This window comes from Toxotes jaculatrix, chromosome 15, assembly GCF_017976425.1.
Source record: "Toxotes jaculatrix isolate fToxJac2 chromosome 15, fToxJac2.pri, whole genome shotgun sequence".
NCBI classification, from domain to species: domain Eukaryota; kingdom Metazoa; phylum Chordata; class Actinopteri; family Toxotidae; genus Toxotes; species Toxotes jaculatrix.
The window spans coordinates 9,560,567-9,578,288 of NC_054408.1; the positions used below are offsets into that span (position 1 = coordinate 9,560,567).

The following is a 17,722-nucleotide window of genomic DNA, read 5'->3' on the forward strand; positions in this document are numbered from 1 at the left end:
ACATGAATGCATGCACAGACAGACACACACACTGTGAGGATCTCAAATATGAATGTTTTATAGGATTAGTGTTGGACTGAACTGTATATTGTGACCTCAATAAACTTTTTACCCACTTTAGGAACTATTAATATGCATATGGCACCTGGCAGACACGTACCTATGAGCCAGGACGTTGTTGAGGTAAACCGTGCTCTTCTCCTCCGCCGACATCCCTTCAGCCATAAGATAGAAGATGCTGAAGCTGTGTTGGTGAGGAGGCAGGTGGACCAGACGAGACTTCTCCAGCATGTAGGTGTACACACGGGCTTGAACACCAAATGTGATGAATATTTTAACAACATGAGTGTGGATGTGGATGTATACAATGAAGAAGAAGTATAGAAGTGCTGAATGTAATTGTCAGTCCTGAACAATAAATCTGTGTCTGCTGTTCAACGGCCAGTGACCTCTGATCAAATTAACTGGGGTAAAATAAGGTCAGCAGGGTTGTAAAAATGGAACACAAATAAGGAAGACCATCACAGCAGATAGGTGAGCTTTTACTGCCCCCTGCTGGTGTCTCACTATTTTACACACAATTTCAAAGCTTTAGAAATTATTTCATACCATGGGCCTGATCTATGCTTCACCACAATTATATTATGGAGATCTGTGGAGAGTTTCTCAGACTTAAATGCTTAGTTTTGTCCTGACATGCAGAGTAAATTTGGGGGACCTTATATACATAGGTGTGTGCCTTCTTAAATGTCCAATCAATTCAGTTTGCCGCATCTAAACACATCCGCAAATCAAATATTTCAGTTTTTGATTTTTAATAAATATGCAAGAAATTCTAAAAACATGTTGTCGTTATGGGCTATTGAATGTAGATTTATGGGGAAGTTTATCCACTAAAAATTAAATCTTCAACAATCGTGACAGTGTCTGAGGCCACTACATTTGAAAATGAAAGTTAATCTTAAAGACAAACAGCTACTTCACATCTAGTGCTTTAGTGACAGAAATGTAGGTTACCTCTGAGCAGTGTCCTCTTCTTATCACAGTATTGAATGGTCAACAGCTTGATAAAGCGGCTTGAGCTGCTGTTCCTCTGGGTCTTTGCATGACCAAAAGCCTCCAGAATACAGTTCACCTATGTCATATGTCAAACCAAAACAAAACATTTTTTGAATGACTTTTGCTGTAGTGTAAATATGTTGTTTAAATCTTCTTTTCCAATAATGAAATCAATTCACCCATAGTATCTCTCTTATACAGATTTCTAGAGCTGAAACAAAGCGAGTTCTACTCCCATTCCACTTTCTACCACTAGATGTCAATATGCGACCAATATCTGAGTGCTTAGCCTTTTTTCTGTCCCAGGATGATCAGAGAGCGAGCTGACCCAGATATTGACGACATAACGATGACTTCATCAGAACACAGCACTTGTACTTTCAGGCAACGCGCTGCTTTGTTACCTGACCGACAGACTGAGTGCAGAGCAGGTGAATTATATGTCAAGCATTGCCAATGAACACAAGAAGAGGCAATGATAAAAGTGCTGACCTTATTGACAGATTTTTCTTTTCTTTCCTTCTGTTTTTCATATACAGAAGGAGGAAGGATTCTAAATTCGGGGTTCTGCTCAAACATTTTTCTTTTCTTTCATAAAAAAAATGAATGTATTTTCCTCTACAAACATCTCTGGTCATTATCTATTGTAGCAAATCATTTTCTGATTTTAGCATCTCCTGACTGACTGGAAAATGATGGGTACTTCTTGATCTTTTGTACTCTACTATAAATCAATTCTCCCTCTATAGGTTGAAGAGAAGATGAACTCCCATCTAAGAATAATACCCAAACACTTTTCTCTGCTGCAAGTGGCTCTGTTCTAAAGAACAAGCACTGCAGAGATAGAGTCACTGTAGTGGAAATTTTAATGATGCAATCAAACATTGATCTGAATGCTCAAATGGTGTTCCTAAGAAAACAACAGCTATCGAGCCGAGAGGAAAAGATTACAAGCAATGACTTCATACTGTCGTGTGTTAATCCATACATCTATTCTTTCCCCACTACAGCAGCAAGAAACTGCAGTATGCATTCACACAGCTACAAACACTGCTTCACTGAGTTCTAGCTGATTTTTTGATATAGAGATGACACTGGGGAAGGAACAATATGCACACTGACAGAATGTAAGAATCAGTCAGTGTCTCGCTTTGAAAAACACAAACATTTTCATTAGCTTCTCAGTAAGGACTCATTATGTAGAGCATGGAAATAAGATTTTTTTTAAAAAAAAGCACAAATGTCTGCTATAAGATTATTTACTAGCAAACTGCATTTTTCTACAAAGTCAAAGTAAAGAAACAAGGGTATGAGATGAAAAAAAAGTATATGTCCTTTTTAAAAGTAAAAGGATTCAAGACTCATGTCCCGGAATCTGCAATTACATCACATGCTCCTTAGCCGCAAACCCATGCAAAGACTGCTTGAAGTGTAAAATACTAAAATATCTTGCAGACAGACAGGTCCAGACTTACATGCTTCATTTTGGGATCCAGTGCGAACCCTTTGGGGCTGGATCGGGCTGTCAGGTGTCTCACAATGTGCTTACAAGCCTCTGATTTCCCAGAACCACTTTCACCGCTACAGAGGCAAAGACAGAAAAATGTAGATTCTTTGTCATTCATATTTTAGGTAATGTCATTATTGTTTTATGTGTCGTCATTATTTCATATTTGAATGTAGAAGTGTTTTATACTGCTGTGCACACATTTTTCAACACTCTGCATGTCTCAGATGAATAGGTGTGATGCTTTAGTCATCAGGGTGTTTCGTACTTGTCACCTCAGTGACATGTCTCCACCCACCTGACATCACCCCTTCAGGGACCCCTTTCCATTAAATTTTAAATCTATTCCTCTATCTTACACCCACTCATGTTCCTCTATCGACAACCACTTTTCAAATGTTTTACTGCCACAACTTACCTGACACTGGGGGTCTGTTTTTAATTTGGCAGCGAGTGGATATTAAATCTGACATAAGGTACCTCTACAGTACATGCTCTAACACTCACCGACATGCAGAGAGTTGAGACTGTAATAGTAACACCAAGCAGATGGCTTCAGAAGGTCAGAAGCCCTTACTAATGACCGCAGTGTGCTGTGGTGCACTGCTTGTCTGTGAGTATGTGTGTTGCTGTATTTGATACTAATGGCCCTGCTGAGTGTGAAGTCTAAAGGCCTTTTCACTGTCTTTTCATTTACCAGTTTTTATTAGATTTCAAGGGCATTTTGTTGGAGCACTAGCCTCAGGGGATCATGGCCGCTCATTGCCTGTAAACGTGTAGGAGGGTGTGTGTTCTTTAGTGCAGTGTGTGAGGAGACACAGAGTTAAACAGAAAGCTCGAATGCAAGAGAAATAAGAAGAGGAGTGATAAAGTGCAGCAGGGAATGAATCAAGAAAATGAGAGAGTGTGTGTGTGTATGTGTGAATGCACAGCACAATGATCCTGCTTGCCCATATGTGTGTGTGTGTGATTGTGTGTGTGAGTGAGATGGATAGCCTGTGGCCAGGGCGCATTAACTCTGCCAGATTGGTTACAATTCAGCGGGAATGTCACTGGAGAGCCGGAACAGGATTTAATTGCAATCAGGGAGCTGCCTCCGTCCAGCCGAGGACAAAGAGCAAGATGCTGTAATGCTCCCAGCAAACATTCATCTCTGTGTGAACACTGAACAGATCTTCAGCTCGGCTCAGGTTGAGCGCTATTAATCTCTCAGGGAGTATTTAACAGGTGCGTGGCAGAGGGGTGTGGACAAACCAGGTGTCCGCAGCTGAACTTGCTTTGTCTTAGTATCCTGAGGCATAGAGTTCAGTGTTTGTGTGTTGAAGGAACAGAGTGTACCTTAAGATGAAACACTGCGGGCGTCTCTCCTGCAGCATCATGTGGTAAGCTCTTTCTGCAGAGGAGAAGATGTGAGGGGGCAGAGAGGAGCACAGGCGACCTGTGGAGCTCAGGTACAACTGACTCACCTGAGAGAGAGAGAGGGAGAGAGAGAGAGAGAGAGAGAGAGAGAGAGAGAGAGAGAGAGAGAGAGAGAGAGAGTGGTAGGCACAGTATGTCATGACATTGGGTTACAACCTTACGTAACAGTGATACACACCTGGACTGAGCAACACAAACGTTATTAAATTTCAGCAAAACAGTGAAACCGTTCTGTGTATAACTTTACATACCAAGTGTCCAGCTCACTAACAAGATGTGGTTTACCACTAACTGTAACCATGTAATTCAACCTTAAGTGACAAAGACATCTATTTGGTGCTGAGAGAAAACTGTCATCAGTTTAATTACATAAGCTACGGGTCATCCCGGCACAATAATGTCTGACTATGTCCATGTTTATGTCTGACCCCATCTTTTTAGGTGTGTAACAATATATCAGTGAATAATATGCTGCAGTACAAAACACAAAAAGACAATGTGTATTATGAAGCTTATTCTTCAGTTTAGCTTCATCTGGAAAAAAAATCTGCACTATTTAATTCAGAAGCATGTAGGAAAGATGAAACCTGAAAAAGTTGCACAGTTTATGTCACACTTCTACCTTTGTTAAAAACTTAGTAAGTGAACTGTGAGATAACTGTACTACATTACTCCAATGTGTAACCAGACCAGCAGACGTGTGGCAGTGCTGTGTTTGTGGCTATAGGAAAAGGGACGGAGGATGGCCTGCAGACCACCAGATCAGAGGGAGTGACAGACGGCCAGCAGATCACACATGTTTTGACATATGTCCTTCCTACCCCGGCTCCTCCCTGCTCCTCCACACACCCTCTCAGTTGGGTATAGATGCCTGGAGTGAATCCAGACACAGGCAGGAATGGGCCAGCTAGAGGGGGCTTGGCTCCATTCTGTCATGGCAGTAGAACATGTCTCTTCCTCCATCAACCCCTCCTGGGCCCACATGGGCATGCACTAAACTGGCATTAATTCATCTATTTCAAGATGAGTTATACACTATTTAAAATAAGGTGGCACACATTGTAGACTGATATCACAACACTAAACAAATGTTCGTAATGTTTAAAGAAGAATCACAGCCTGTCAGACGTTCACTGACTGTGTCCTTTAGGTATTTGGAAATGTTAAACAGGCTGGTCTTCACCAACAGTGATAGTGTTTTCAAAATGTATTTTTTATAGTGGAGAGGTAGTGTAATAAAGCCAGTGTGAGTCTGAGAGAGAGTGTGTGTGCCTCGCTAAACTGGATCCCTCTATTTCCTGGCTGTTGCAGAGTCAGCCTTATGCTGTGTATCACTGACAGGAAGGCTGCATTATTTATCAACTACCAGGTCTATTTCATCTGTTCATGTCCTGCTTATTAAACAGCAAACATGCCTCCTTTATAATGTGATTTTGTATGTACAATGCACAGCTTTCACAGCGTAAAGCCACATGCTTCAGGCAGGGATCATGCATACAAAGACCTGCAAATTCAACATTACGAGAGCTAAGCATAGTACATCTTATAAGCCTATGTGAAACAGAAGTGATTTAAATGCATGCTTACCAAAGTGGAATAGATGGGCAGCTCTTTATTTGGATTGACCAGTAGAAGAATGTGTCCAATGTAAGTCTACAACAGAGCACAGAAACACACGTGAGTCTTCTTCAATTCAGTAACTCAGTTGAAGACACAAAGTTAATCCAATACCATGAAATATTCATTTTTTGGGTGTGAGGTGGCATAGGTCTGCTTTGATGGACTGTTTTGACATATAAACTGCTGGGTTATAATCACTGAGCGACTGCCTAAAGCTAACACTGACCTGAAAATAGAGGTGCTCACCCACTCTTTCCTTAACATCAATATTCATGGTGGTGACTTTTCCTATTACCATAAGAATATGGTAATCTCATGGCAGAGAAATGTCATGAAAGGACCTTCAATGATAACCTAAGTAATGACCTTTCTCCAATAAAAACAAAAAACCTGCCCTCCCACACAGATAGAGTGTAGATACAAACCCCCAAGGCTATTTAGATAAAAATAGCCAACTCCCAATTTCTGACCCTTTCCACTAAACTGCTAACACACTCAGCATTCTGTAACATGCTGCTCTGTCCTTAGGCCCTGGCTCAAGGTTAATGACTTGAACAAAGCCCAACTGCTTGCAGACACTGAGGAAAATTCTCCAAACTTTTGTACTGTTTTGTGTCTTTAACTAGGTAAACTTGTCTGAAAATATTAAGCCACTCTCCCTCGCTAACTCTTTCATTTAATCTCACGACATGCTTGTCAGTAATCTAGTCTCCATCACTGCCTTCTCTCATATCCTTCCCCAGTTCCCTACTACTCTCCTTGGGGGTTTAGTGGTGCACTGGTCCTTCTATCCTGGCAGAAGGCAGCAGATCACTCATCAAAGCCCCATCTCTGACCACCCTGCTGGGAACATATGGAGCATTCATTGCCTTTGTCCACTTTCTGTTTCTGTCCTTCACCACGTCTGCTTTGTTCACCATTCTCTAGAAATGCCCTCTATTACTATAAGTACGTAAAGTCATCTACATTAGATATTGAAAGAAGAACAATAAGAAGGGCAGAAAAACTAAGAAATGGTTTGGTCAAATGAGAAGTGTAAGCTCTGTTTTGGCAATTTAATGCAAATTTAACTTAAAGCCAAGCCATCATTCGCTAAGCTGTCTTTGTTTACATTACTGTGTCCTGTGCATCTCTATGACAGATTGTACACAATCAGTTCAGGCGTGCTCTGATATACCCATGGTAGCTGTCAACAACACTCTCTTTTCAATACTTCATCCAAAAGGAATGCACCTCAGTATCCAGCCCTCATTATGGTGAATTCTAATTGTTTCTCTTTTCTTCATCCACCACTCTACTTCCTTTTATTGTCACCCCCTTATCTGTGTCCCCTGCTGTGGCTAACCCTACTGTCTGTCGCCCATCTGGGTTTCCACAATAACACACTATTACTGCCTCTTCACAGAGAATAGAGCGCACCGGATAGCGACACATTGATCCCGTTCCAGCCTTTATAGAGCTTAGTCCCAGTGGAGACTTATGGGCCAGACCACAGTTTTAAAGGGAAGGAGAAAATTACAGGAACGTGAAATGGACCAATTGTTGGAGATAGAGGTATTTTATTCTTGAATATAGTTATGGATTTATCTTTCCAATTGATCTAAATGGTATTGATTTTTCAACTGTCACCACTCTAAGTGTGTGTGTCTGTGTGTGTGTGTGTGTGTGTGTGAGTACATGTACATTAGAATTAGGTACCACTCTTACATTTCATGAATACAATCTGGTGTACAGACTAAGGCCTTAACTACATTCAGAAAAATAACAAATCACCAGAAGTTACTGACAATGGCAGTAGTCATGATTAGCAAATATACAAATTTGCACAATTGGTTTTAGTGCTTGAGGAGGTGCAGTGTATGTGATGTACTGTGTGAGATGTATATAAAAAGAGTACATTTCATATACGTATGCTGGAGGGAAAACCACCGCAGAGCTCATGGGTATAAAGTACATGACGTGTGATCCAAACATCACATCCCACAACCACCCAACCATAAACAACACAGCACTCCACTACAAATAAACAACTAGACTGGCCCAGTTATGCCCGAGAGTGATGTGTTTGTATGTGTTTGCATTTCTCTGTCGGCTCTGTGTTCTATGTGCACTCAGTGTTCTAATGCATGTTTAATGTTGAGTGAGGTTTCTTGTTTATTGGTACAAGGACAGTGGAGTCTTACGTAGATCTGGTCATTGCCAAAGCGCTTCTGCATCTCATAGAGCAGGCTGCTGTCAGTCAGCTCACTGAGGGATGCCAAGTCGTCATTAGGAGCCGGAGGCATCAACTTGACCTGATGAAAATGCAGGGCAAGTGTTAAAATGAACATGACATGATAATTTGACAAAAAAAATTATTTAACGACACAAAAGTAATAAATGCAAAATGTGAAATCTCTCTTCTCTTGTGTAACCTAGCTGAATACTTGAGCTTGTCTGTGTTCTTACTAGTGTGTTTTTTGTGCTGCAGGAGCTGTAAGAAGGTGAGGTACCTGCTCCAGTTTGCTGGCTCCAGAGCTAAAGGGACCATCTAGGCAACTGTCCTGGGAGGGCTGTCCGCTCAGTGCTCCACCTGCCTCTCTGAACATGGCACATTTCTCCAGCAGACTGTCCCGCTTAGAGATAGGAATACCAAAAGGGTTCCTATATATTAGGTGGACAGTCAAGGAGTTGTAAATGACAAAACAGGGCGAGGGACAGGAAGCAGGTTTGGGGCAGAGTGGTGGATGAGAGAAAAAGGAAAAAAACAACAACACTATTTTACAATCTGTGTAGTAACTGTAAAACAACAGTTGTGCTTATGAAACGGTTGACCCACAAGTTCTTGACAGGCGTGGTGAGGTCATGTGATCCGCCATCATAGCGTTGGTCTGTGGAGGGTAGAGGAGCAGAGGGGTCCTTCAGTCTCTGCAGCCAGCTCTCCTCTGCGTTCAGAAGCATATCAGCTATAGGTTCTGACACTGCAATGTCTGGTGACAGGACAAACAAGACGGGCTAATCAGTGATTTGATGTGAAATTTGAAATTCACAGAGACAAGTTTAATTTGATAAATACCAAAACTTTTAAATGTCAAATTTGTTAGCTTCAAAATGGATTTTCTCACAACTGTCTGCCACTCTACATCATTATCTCTTTAGTGTAAAGACACTGGCAAAAAGACAATGAGAGTGTGGTAATATTGTTAGCTCAAAGAGGATAACACTGGTGTGGAACAACCAGGTACACCTTTCTCTTCTCCCGTCTTTCACAATGTCAACCCTCCTTTGTAATCTGTGTGGACAACCCAGCACTGGTGTAGAATGGAAACCCCAGTGTGGATCAATCCAACTGTGCTTAAAAGGAAGGGGAATTAAGATCCTCCCTGTCTCTAATGAGGTCTAACAGGGCACAAGGGAGGGGAATGGCTTTATGCTGTCTTTTTATTTCTATGTGACTGACAACCCCCTAGACTCCCACCTCTTGCTCTGTCTTCCTTTCGTTATGTGGCTGCTGACAGAGGGATGTGTGGCTCCAAGTGAAAAAGAGGGGGGTTGCATCAGTCTCTATGGGCTTGTCTCACATCTTCTCTAAGCCTACATGCTAGAAGGAGTTATTGATTAAGGCTGGAGTGAGGCAGTCTGAGGTGTGATGAAGACATGGGAGTAAATGGTTTGAGGCAGCCATTATATTCTTGATAGACCCCTCTCTATGATACATTTCATCACTATCACACAAGAGACACTGCTAACATTTACATGACTACACTTACACTTTACAGTCATTAGCAGCCTGGTTCAAAGGGTGGTTTTATAATGGTTCTGTTCAGGTTTGACATGCGAGGAGTTCTAGCCCTGCTGTGCCTCTGTGTATGTGGGAAGGAAATGTGGAAGATTGATCAGGATCATCAGCCAATAATGGCTTTCACTGCAACATTAATATAATTGAATTTAAAAGAAATATGCTAATTTACACTATCACACCCACAGAGGGACTGAGCATTTCACTGAGAAGCTGAGGATAGATTGTTCCTTTTTGAAAAATTACACATGAGAAGGCAAAGAGCTAAAGGTCCCCTGTGGACCGGAGTGCTTTTCTTCAAAATTCTTTGTGTGTATCCTTGGGAGCCAAGATTAGGGCTGTACCCAAATCAGAAGTTTCCAAGTAAGCTCTGAGTCTCTACTTTAGGCCAAATATTCACATTTTAACTTTACAAGGTACCATAAATGCAAATTAAACATAGGAGGGTGGGATTTAAAGGGGATCTATAAATATAACATCGCTGTAAAAGTGGGCACTATTTTTCAGATGGTAGACGTCTTTTATTTAAGTTTCCCCTGACATCTGCCTACCAGGAAAAACAGGAACCTCTTAGACAACCATTAACAGACATCTACCACCACACTGAATTGTTGCAAATTGTCTTCATTAAGAAGACAATTTCTCCTGCACTGATCTTGTATGCTTCCATTATTTAAAAAAAAAAAAAAAAAAACCAACAATGCGCTCATGGCTATTATGCCACCTTTATGACCATTAGCTAATTAATCACATGAGCCCCTTATGATTACTGCTAACACCCAAATTTAATCACTGCACATATGTGTGTACAGGCAAGAGTAAGGTGTTAATGTTTTCTTTCATTAAGAAATGAGTTCTCTCTTGCAGATACGCTCAGATGTGCACAGATAGACTCACCAGAGACTGATTATAAGGGAGCCTCATTCACTGTGTGTCTGTGTATGAGCCTATGTTTTATATCATCATAGTGATTATTAATGCATTTGAAGAGGCTCAGCTGAATAAGTCAAAATCCATTTCTTTGCTTTTTTGCTTCATTGCTTTCTGCTTGCTAGAAACACACTTTCTCATTCTGACTGCAATATTTGTGTGTGAATGTGCACACATGTATCTTGGTGTGAATGTCTAAATGTGTTACCTGAGGGCTTGTCTTGGTTGCAGTTCAACAGAGTCGGGTTTGCCCCATGTCTCAGGAGCTGGCTAACGATGCTTGTCTGAAAGAGATGGGAGAAACGCCCACATCCATTTTTGTTAGATCCTAGGAAAATTTAACCATTTCTGGGGCACTATTAACTGCATCTTCTCTCAAAACAAAAACAAAAAAGATTTCTTATGTCTTCTTTGAAGATCCTCCTGTTAAAGTTCATAGGAGTTAAGGCGTGACACCAACCTAGAATTTAAACACCAAGCCAATAATATATACAGTGTATGTCACAAATGACAGGTCTATACAAGTGTTAGCCCAGTCTGAGGAGATCCTTTAATAATGAGCCTATCTTCCATCACCTGTCACAGTGGAAGAACCCTGTAGTCATTTACCCTCATTTCTACACAGAGTGACATGTGATGGCTGTCACCTCTGTCTTCCATTGTTCTGTCTCAGTTTTCCCTTTAAACTATGGCTACACACAGGCTACATTCTGATGAGTTCTCCTTTCCCTCACATTACTCTATTTTCTAGTTTATCTGCTCTCTCTATGTCACCGCCCCACCTTGGCTCTGTGAATTAACAGCTGTTTCGGATCCAAGAAATGCGATGCACTATGTGATCTGTGAATACTGATTTGTGATTAGTCTATGTGATGTTTTGAGATGTTCTGAAGTGTGACTCAATTTATGTATAATAGACAAGGATCCTCTTCCTCATTACTTGTGGAAAGATGGCATGACTCAGAAGCTGTCTCAGCTCAGCTCTCAGCAAATATAAGGGCATCACTTCAAAATGTAAATGACACGATGATAATTACATGACATGATAATTAGACACAAGAACCAATGCAAGCAAAGCTAATTCAAAGAAAATATTCAGTGAAAATAAAACCAAAGTATCCCCTCCTGCTGTTCAGTTTGCAGACTCGTATATTTAGCTCCAATGCAACTAAAGAAGAAGTAATATGTCAGAACACTGCAAATTGGTGCATACAGTACATTAAACAGCAAGTAACTACATAGTTATGCTTTAACTAAGTCACTAGGTGGTAAAACTAACTGCAAAGATAAAGGTGTCCTTTAATGAGAACAAAATCACTTTCCTTATTTACCTTTGATGAACTAAGCTAACAAACAAAAAAATTGATTGATTTCAACTATTCACTTAAATACAACTTCTTTAAATTGCCAAACTTTATTGAAGTACAACACTAAACTTACCAACATACTTTTCTATAAGTAACAGTTCAAACTGCTCCGAAGTAGCAGAGCTTCTTTGTTCTATAGCAGAGTAGTAAGACATCATCTGCACTGCAGAGTGACTTAGCACATTCAGCAGACTGGCTCTGACCCATGCCAACAGCTGTTCGCTTATGAGTCTACAGCATCTCTACTGTCCACAAACGCTCTCAGCTGCACTCACACCCTATAAATATTAACAACACGTCAGTAGCACCACAGGATCTGAACTCTTCAGTGGGTCAAAGTTTACAGGAGGACCAGGAAAAGGTCATCAGTACATGGGGATCAGCAGGGTCAAAGTAGCCTCACCTCACCACAGTAACCTACGCTGATATAGATTGAGATACCTTTTTGGTAAAGGCCCAAATATCCTTCTAACAATTTTTGTCAGATGTGAAAATTAATCTTGAGATTAACATTGAAGAGCTTTAGAAAATTCTACTGTTATATAAATCTTGTGGCTGCTATATTGCCACAACTTTCATTTGTACCTTCACTATGAAAGAGACTGAATTAATCCAATCCCAGCAGTGTTGTATTTTAACACCCTGTCATTTTTACTTAAAAATCCAGTACAGGACTATTTAAAAAAAAACTTTCCTCAAGAGAACCCAATTTGAAAACCCCTAACTAAAACAAGGGAAGCCAAGAGCCAGGGTCTAACTTATCGCAAAACCAAGAGAGGAATGCTTAATTAGCTGCAGTAATAGGGTCATACATCTTCTTAAAGGGTCAGTCTAGTACGGGTGCCACACTGCAGAAGGGGTCTTTGGTTTTAATGTACCAGTTAGCATTACAGCTGCGTGTCAGTGTTTCCAGGCAACAGTTTAATTCTGCCTCATATCAGCAAAACCTTTTAATTAGTGGGACCAGTGATTTACTTGGCGGAAAAGATGCACACATCTTGAACCCATAATGTCCTACATTACTGACATGTCACTGTACGAACAGCTATAAGGGAATGGGGGCAGGAAGTGAGTGTTAAGAATGCTGAGGGAGTAGTTGGTATGCAGGAGGCAAAGCACTGGCACCAGTGAAGAGCCGATGTCTGTGGTGATTTAGTGCTGCAAGGGAAACCTAATCGATTCTCCAATCCTCTAGACTGCCACTCTTAAGTCAAATGCACTTACATATTACACACAGGCACAGTAATTGCATATGCACAAACTCTGAAAAGCAAAGAGACACAAGAAAGTTATTGGAGGAGTGCTGTCTGGAGAATGTTTGCATTTAGTTCTACTGATCACTATCATCTGATCAACAACTGGATGCCGGATTCATGCAAAAGGAAGGAAAAACAGATCTCTATGAATGACAGAAAAAAGCTGCACGGTAACAGAAGAATTTTTAAAACATACTTCAGCTGGGGAAAAAAACAATCATAGCTTGAGGATAAATGAACCAAAGAAGTAGAGAGTGACTCTAAATACCAAATAAATAAATTCCTTTTCTTAGCAGCCAAGCACACAGTCCAGAAATGTAATTAAATATCCAGTTGGGTCAGCGAGATCTGAACGCAATCACTCCCCTTCCTTCATAGTTGGACCTCTCCCAAACCACCAGATCCCATCGCTCCACCGGCTCACCTCCGCCCCATCTGGAAATCAATCTCCTCTCCTTTAAGAGAGACCATTAAACTGCTCATCTAAAATGCTGTAACAAATGCATATACAGTGCTGCTCTGTGCCAGCAGTTTGACTGTTTCTGATCAATAGGCCCAAAAAGAGCAGTTTATCAGAGTGTGTGCAGGGTAACTGGAGGCAAGTTGCTCTGAGGAACAATCCATCAATAATTTCCTCATTATTTCATTAATGACTGCTATCACAGTGGATCAATACAGCTGGATGAGTTGAAATTAGGGGACTACCTCATTAACGTCAAAACATTCTGACATTTGCTGTGCGGCTGTGATATACCTGTCCGTATTTAGCAGCCAGGTGGAGAGGGGTCCAAAAGTTGTTGTCGACAGGATGAGGGTCCGCGCCACTCTCCAGCAACACAGATACCACCTCCCTGTAACCACTGGCACATGCTATGTGGAGCTTCAGAAACAGAGAAAAAAAAATCAAAGATAAAGTTATGAATTAAAAAAAGAAAAGCTACAGTATCTGGTAAAGACTGAGTATTCTGTCCTGGCTGACAGATAGCTAACAAATAAAAAGACTCAGTAGATTTTTCTTATTGCTTTACTGACTCTTCTTATGTCTTTTGTAAAACTGAAAACTGAAACACAAATGACACACAATGAGGCTAAACAATAAAGTAAATTAGCCATAATGGCCTAACTAGCTTCTTGCTAGCGCTTAAATAAGACCCCAGTGCCACAAACAAACAAACAAACAAACAAACAAAATGCATTCACTCATACCGTCGGTTCCATTCCAAGGCTTGACAACCAACTATGTGGTGGAGCACTTGAACATCGCCACACACACTAGAGTCCGGCAGAAAAGCTGCAGCACGCAGAAAACGCCACTACGTGGAGCTCAACCCCACACAACACAACATAACTTTACTGAAATACTGACAAAGTCAGAACACTGAGAAAGGAGAAGAACAAAATAATGATTGAAGGAGAGAGAGAAAAACCGATCAACCCACGCACTCGAGACCTTACTCACCAAAGTGACTTCATCATCATTGGGTTGGCTGAGGCTTCCGCCTGTGGCTACAAGCTGTCTAACATCAGACAACATAGTGTTGGGTCTCTGTGTCTTCATGGCGTGCATAGATGACACATCCACACCTATGAAACACAAACACAATTGTCACACTAACGCTACAATATGTCCTTTGTTGGCATGCTTAAAAGAATAGTTTGACTTATCAAACTATTATCAACTATTATCAAACTAGTTTGATCCAACTATTCTTCTAAACCTCATACTGAAGATTCAACTAATTAAAACAAACTAGTTAGTGAACAGGGTGTTGTTTTGCATTTAAAGATTCCCCAGGTTTTGCAGAAATAAATTATTTAACAGGATGTGGTTTGAATTCAGTGTAGTTATGGTTGTGCAGTGTCTGTACTGAGTATGCGATTCTAAGGGGGTGTGGCAGTGCGTAGAGCACTGACAGCGAAAACACGCACAAACTAATGTCAAACAGGAAACCCCCTCATGCTAAAACCACGGCCTGGCACATCAAGTGCATGGCCAGAAGCAATCCTGCAGCTAATGACACTTGAATAAAAATCAGAAGGTCATCCTGTAATCATACAAAGCCTCAATGCCTGACCTGAATGATTCAAGACCACTGTAGCTTGTCTCCTGGGCCGACGCAGACATACAGAGGTTTACAAGGGCATTCCAAACTATGAAGATCAATGTGCTGCCCCATAATCACATTCATACAGTGGACCTGAGTTTAGTTGCTGTAATAGTGTGAATTGATTATCAATCAATCCATATTTCACGTGGATAAGCTCTAGGGCACTAACTAATGGGACTTTTCCAAATAGACTGGTTGTATCAGCTAATCAATAAGTTTATCTTTGCAAACACACGAGAGCTCTGAGGTTTGTAGGTATTTGAGACTTGCTCGTGGGAACATTACCATAACAGAAGAGAATACTTATTCTCTAAAGTGCCAATATGTGTAAGAACCCAGTATTACATGAAACACAAGCAAGTCAGCTAGGAAAGTGAGACGGGAAAAACAGAATTTATATGGTGGTAAAGCACACACAGGTCTCTTTCTCCTCCTTTCTCCATGATGTAGAGACACATGGACAGTCTGTCTTTCCCACAACGGTACAAACTTGATGGGGATAGAGAGCATGCAACCAAGTTGCTATGGCAACAGAGGCTGAGTGAGCCTGTGTGAGTAAGAGTGTGTTTCATGGTGGCACAGCCCAGCGCAATGGGGGGGGGTGGTATCAGGGGAGCTGAAGGTAGGCAGGAGGAAAGAGATCACCACAGGGGCTGGTAGACAGAAGCAGAGAAAAGTGTCCAAAAATTCTGCAGCTGGGGGGTTAGAGAGTGAGTCTGAGTGTGGGTGGGTGTATGAATGTGTGGGGTGGTCTGAGCTTTGATGAGTTGGCTGTCTGCAAGTAGGAAGCTTGCATCTATCATGTGATCCCGTGCAGGCTCATGTGTGGCCAATGACAGATGGATGAGGGAAGACCCTCCATCATTGTCTCTATCTGTCTCTGTCTAGCGTTGTCAGCATGATTCCTGCCACCCTTTCTCTGCGTTTCTCCCTATAATTCTCTGGCACTTTTCCTTGTTCTCTCTCTGTCATTCTAGGTCAGTGCTTCTACCACTTTTGCCTCTCTGTGCCTCCAAGTCTCCTGAGCCTTTATCTCTGTTATTCGCTGCTCCTGTGCTGACCTTCTCCTTTCTCTGTGGGAGACAAGTGCCCCATTCGCAATCCACCATCATTATGCCTGTGGGTGTACTTCACCTTCACACATATACACAAAACACATCCTTTTTAAATCCAGGTATGAAATATTAACCACTCGCTTTCCAGGGCTTCTTAAACTAACAAAATGAAATATTTTCTTTTTTCTAATTACATAATTTTTGTCTTTCTGAAAGGGGGTGTGGTAACAAGGAAATTAGCCACCCCATTTCAATGGACCACACAGTTAAAACAGTACTCCACCAATTTAGAACAGAACTCCTACAATACTGTCAGACACACAATGGAGTTTAAAAAAAAGAAGAATCAAAATCAATTCAGCTGAACCAGAAATATTGTCCTTTTTATTCAGTTCTTTCTACTTTCTTGGACTTATGTAGCCTCAAGCAAAGATGACGAATGGTTGAAAGTCTGGTAAGCTCATGTCTTTCTCTGTAATTTTCAAACTGGTAGCATTACACTCAACATTTGGATTTATTGAAGTTTTTTCACATATGTAGTAGTACTCTCCAAAACCTGTAAACAAACTTTGATGTTTAAACTCTGCAGCTCATGAATGAAATGTGAAATGTCAAAGTTCCTTCTTTGTTTTCCTCTCTTAATAAGAAGTGTGCTGAGCTTTACCATTTTCCTCCAAGTGTTTTCGGAGGATATAGCTGCTCTCAGTTCCCTCGGAGGCGTAGTCCAGAGGAATGTTTCCGTTGACGTCCTGCAGCATAACGTTCACTCCGGCCTTCCAGGCGCAGGGCAGAAAAAAAAAAAAGCAGAGAGGACAAAAACAAACTGAGTTTTAGCTGGGCCCATTCATCAGACTTGAATCGATGATAAAGTGGGCCCAATTATCTTGGCTTCCCAGAGGCGTATAGCTGAGCAGGACCATGGAGACATTAACAGACAGTACACTGAATTAAAGAACTCATTAAATAACTGCCTCTGGGGGTGGGGCAGCAAAGAGTGAGGGCGTTGGTTACCGTTACCTGGGATCATCGGGGTGAGCGTGTGTGTGTGTGTGTGTGACAAGATTAATGTGTGTTTACTCATCAAGGACCCTGCCAAAGCAGTCTTCTATTATAGCATGAGATAACATGGGAGACCTTCCCTCGGGCTCTTTTAATGACTGTTACACTGACGACAGCACAGTCGTCACAATGTGGTTATGATTGATTGCTCCTCTTTGGGGGAACTCTACTGCACTTATTATTTGTAAAAATGTTGTAAGGCTTCAACAATAGAGCAGAGTTGTGAACAAGTCATGCAAAATGTATTTCAGTGCCTTATGTGACCCTTCCTGCTCTCCTTCTCATTTTTTATCATCCCCTCTTTGGCATTAGGTAATAAAAGTAACCTACATCCTTTCAAGTGGCAATTGTCAGCATCCAGCCATAAATTGCCTCTTGTTGTTTGACTACACCATAAAAGACAAGCCAGTGTAACGATCGTAGCTGGACCAAGTCTGATAACAGGGACAGAGGACTCTAAGTGAGGATCCTTATTGAATATTTACAGCTAATAGAATTCTAACGACCCAGTTGCAGTGTGGCAAATAGATTTATGACCTGGTCCTTACGCAGACAGAGAGGGAA

The 17,722-nt window shown here is 41.3% G+C and overlaps 1 protein-coding gene across 1 annotated transcript in view; it reads right to left on the bottom strand.

Annotated features, from left to right (window-relative positions):
- Positions 1-17,722, bottom strand: part of myo16 (myosin XVI) — a 68,506-nt gene that overhangs the window by 36,183 nt on the left and 14,601 nt on the right. Inside the window, 12 exon segments of the mRNA XM_041057944.1 lie at positions 161-308; positions 1,018-1,135; positions 2,535-2,640; positions 3,905-4,032; positions 5,573-5,638; positions 7,789-7,899; positions 8,098-8,248; positions 8,424-8,574; positions 10,522-10,597; positions 13,691-13,816; positions 14,396-14,520; positions 16,764-16,872. Coding sequence (XP_040913878.1) covers positions 161-308; positions 1,018-1,135; positions 2,535-2,640; positions 3,905-4,032; positions 5,573-5,638; positions 7,789-7,899; positions 8,098-8,248; positions 8,424-8,574; positions 10,522-10,597; positions 13,691-13,816; positions 14,396-14,520; positions 16,764-16,872 — 1,415 coding nt within the window.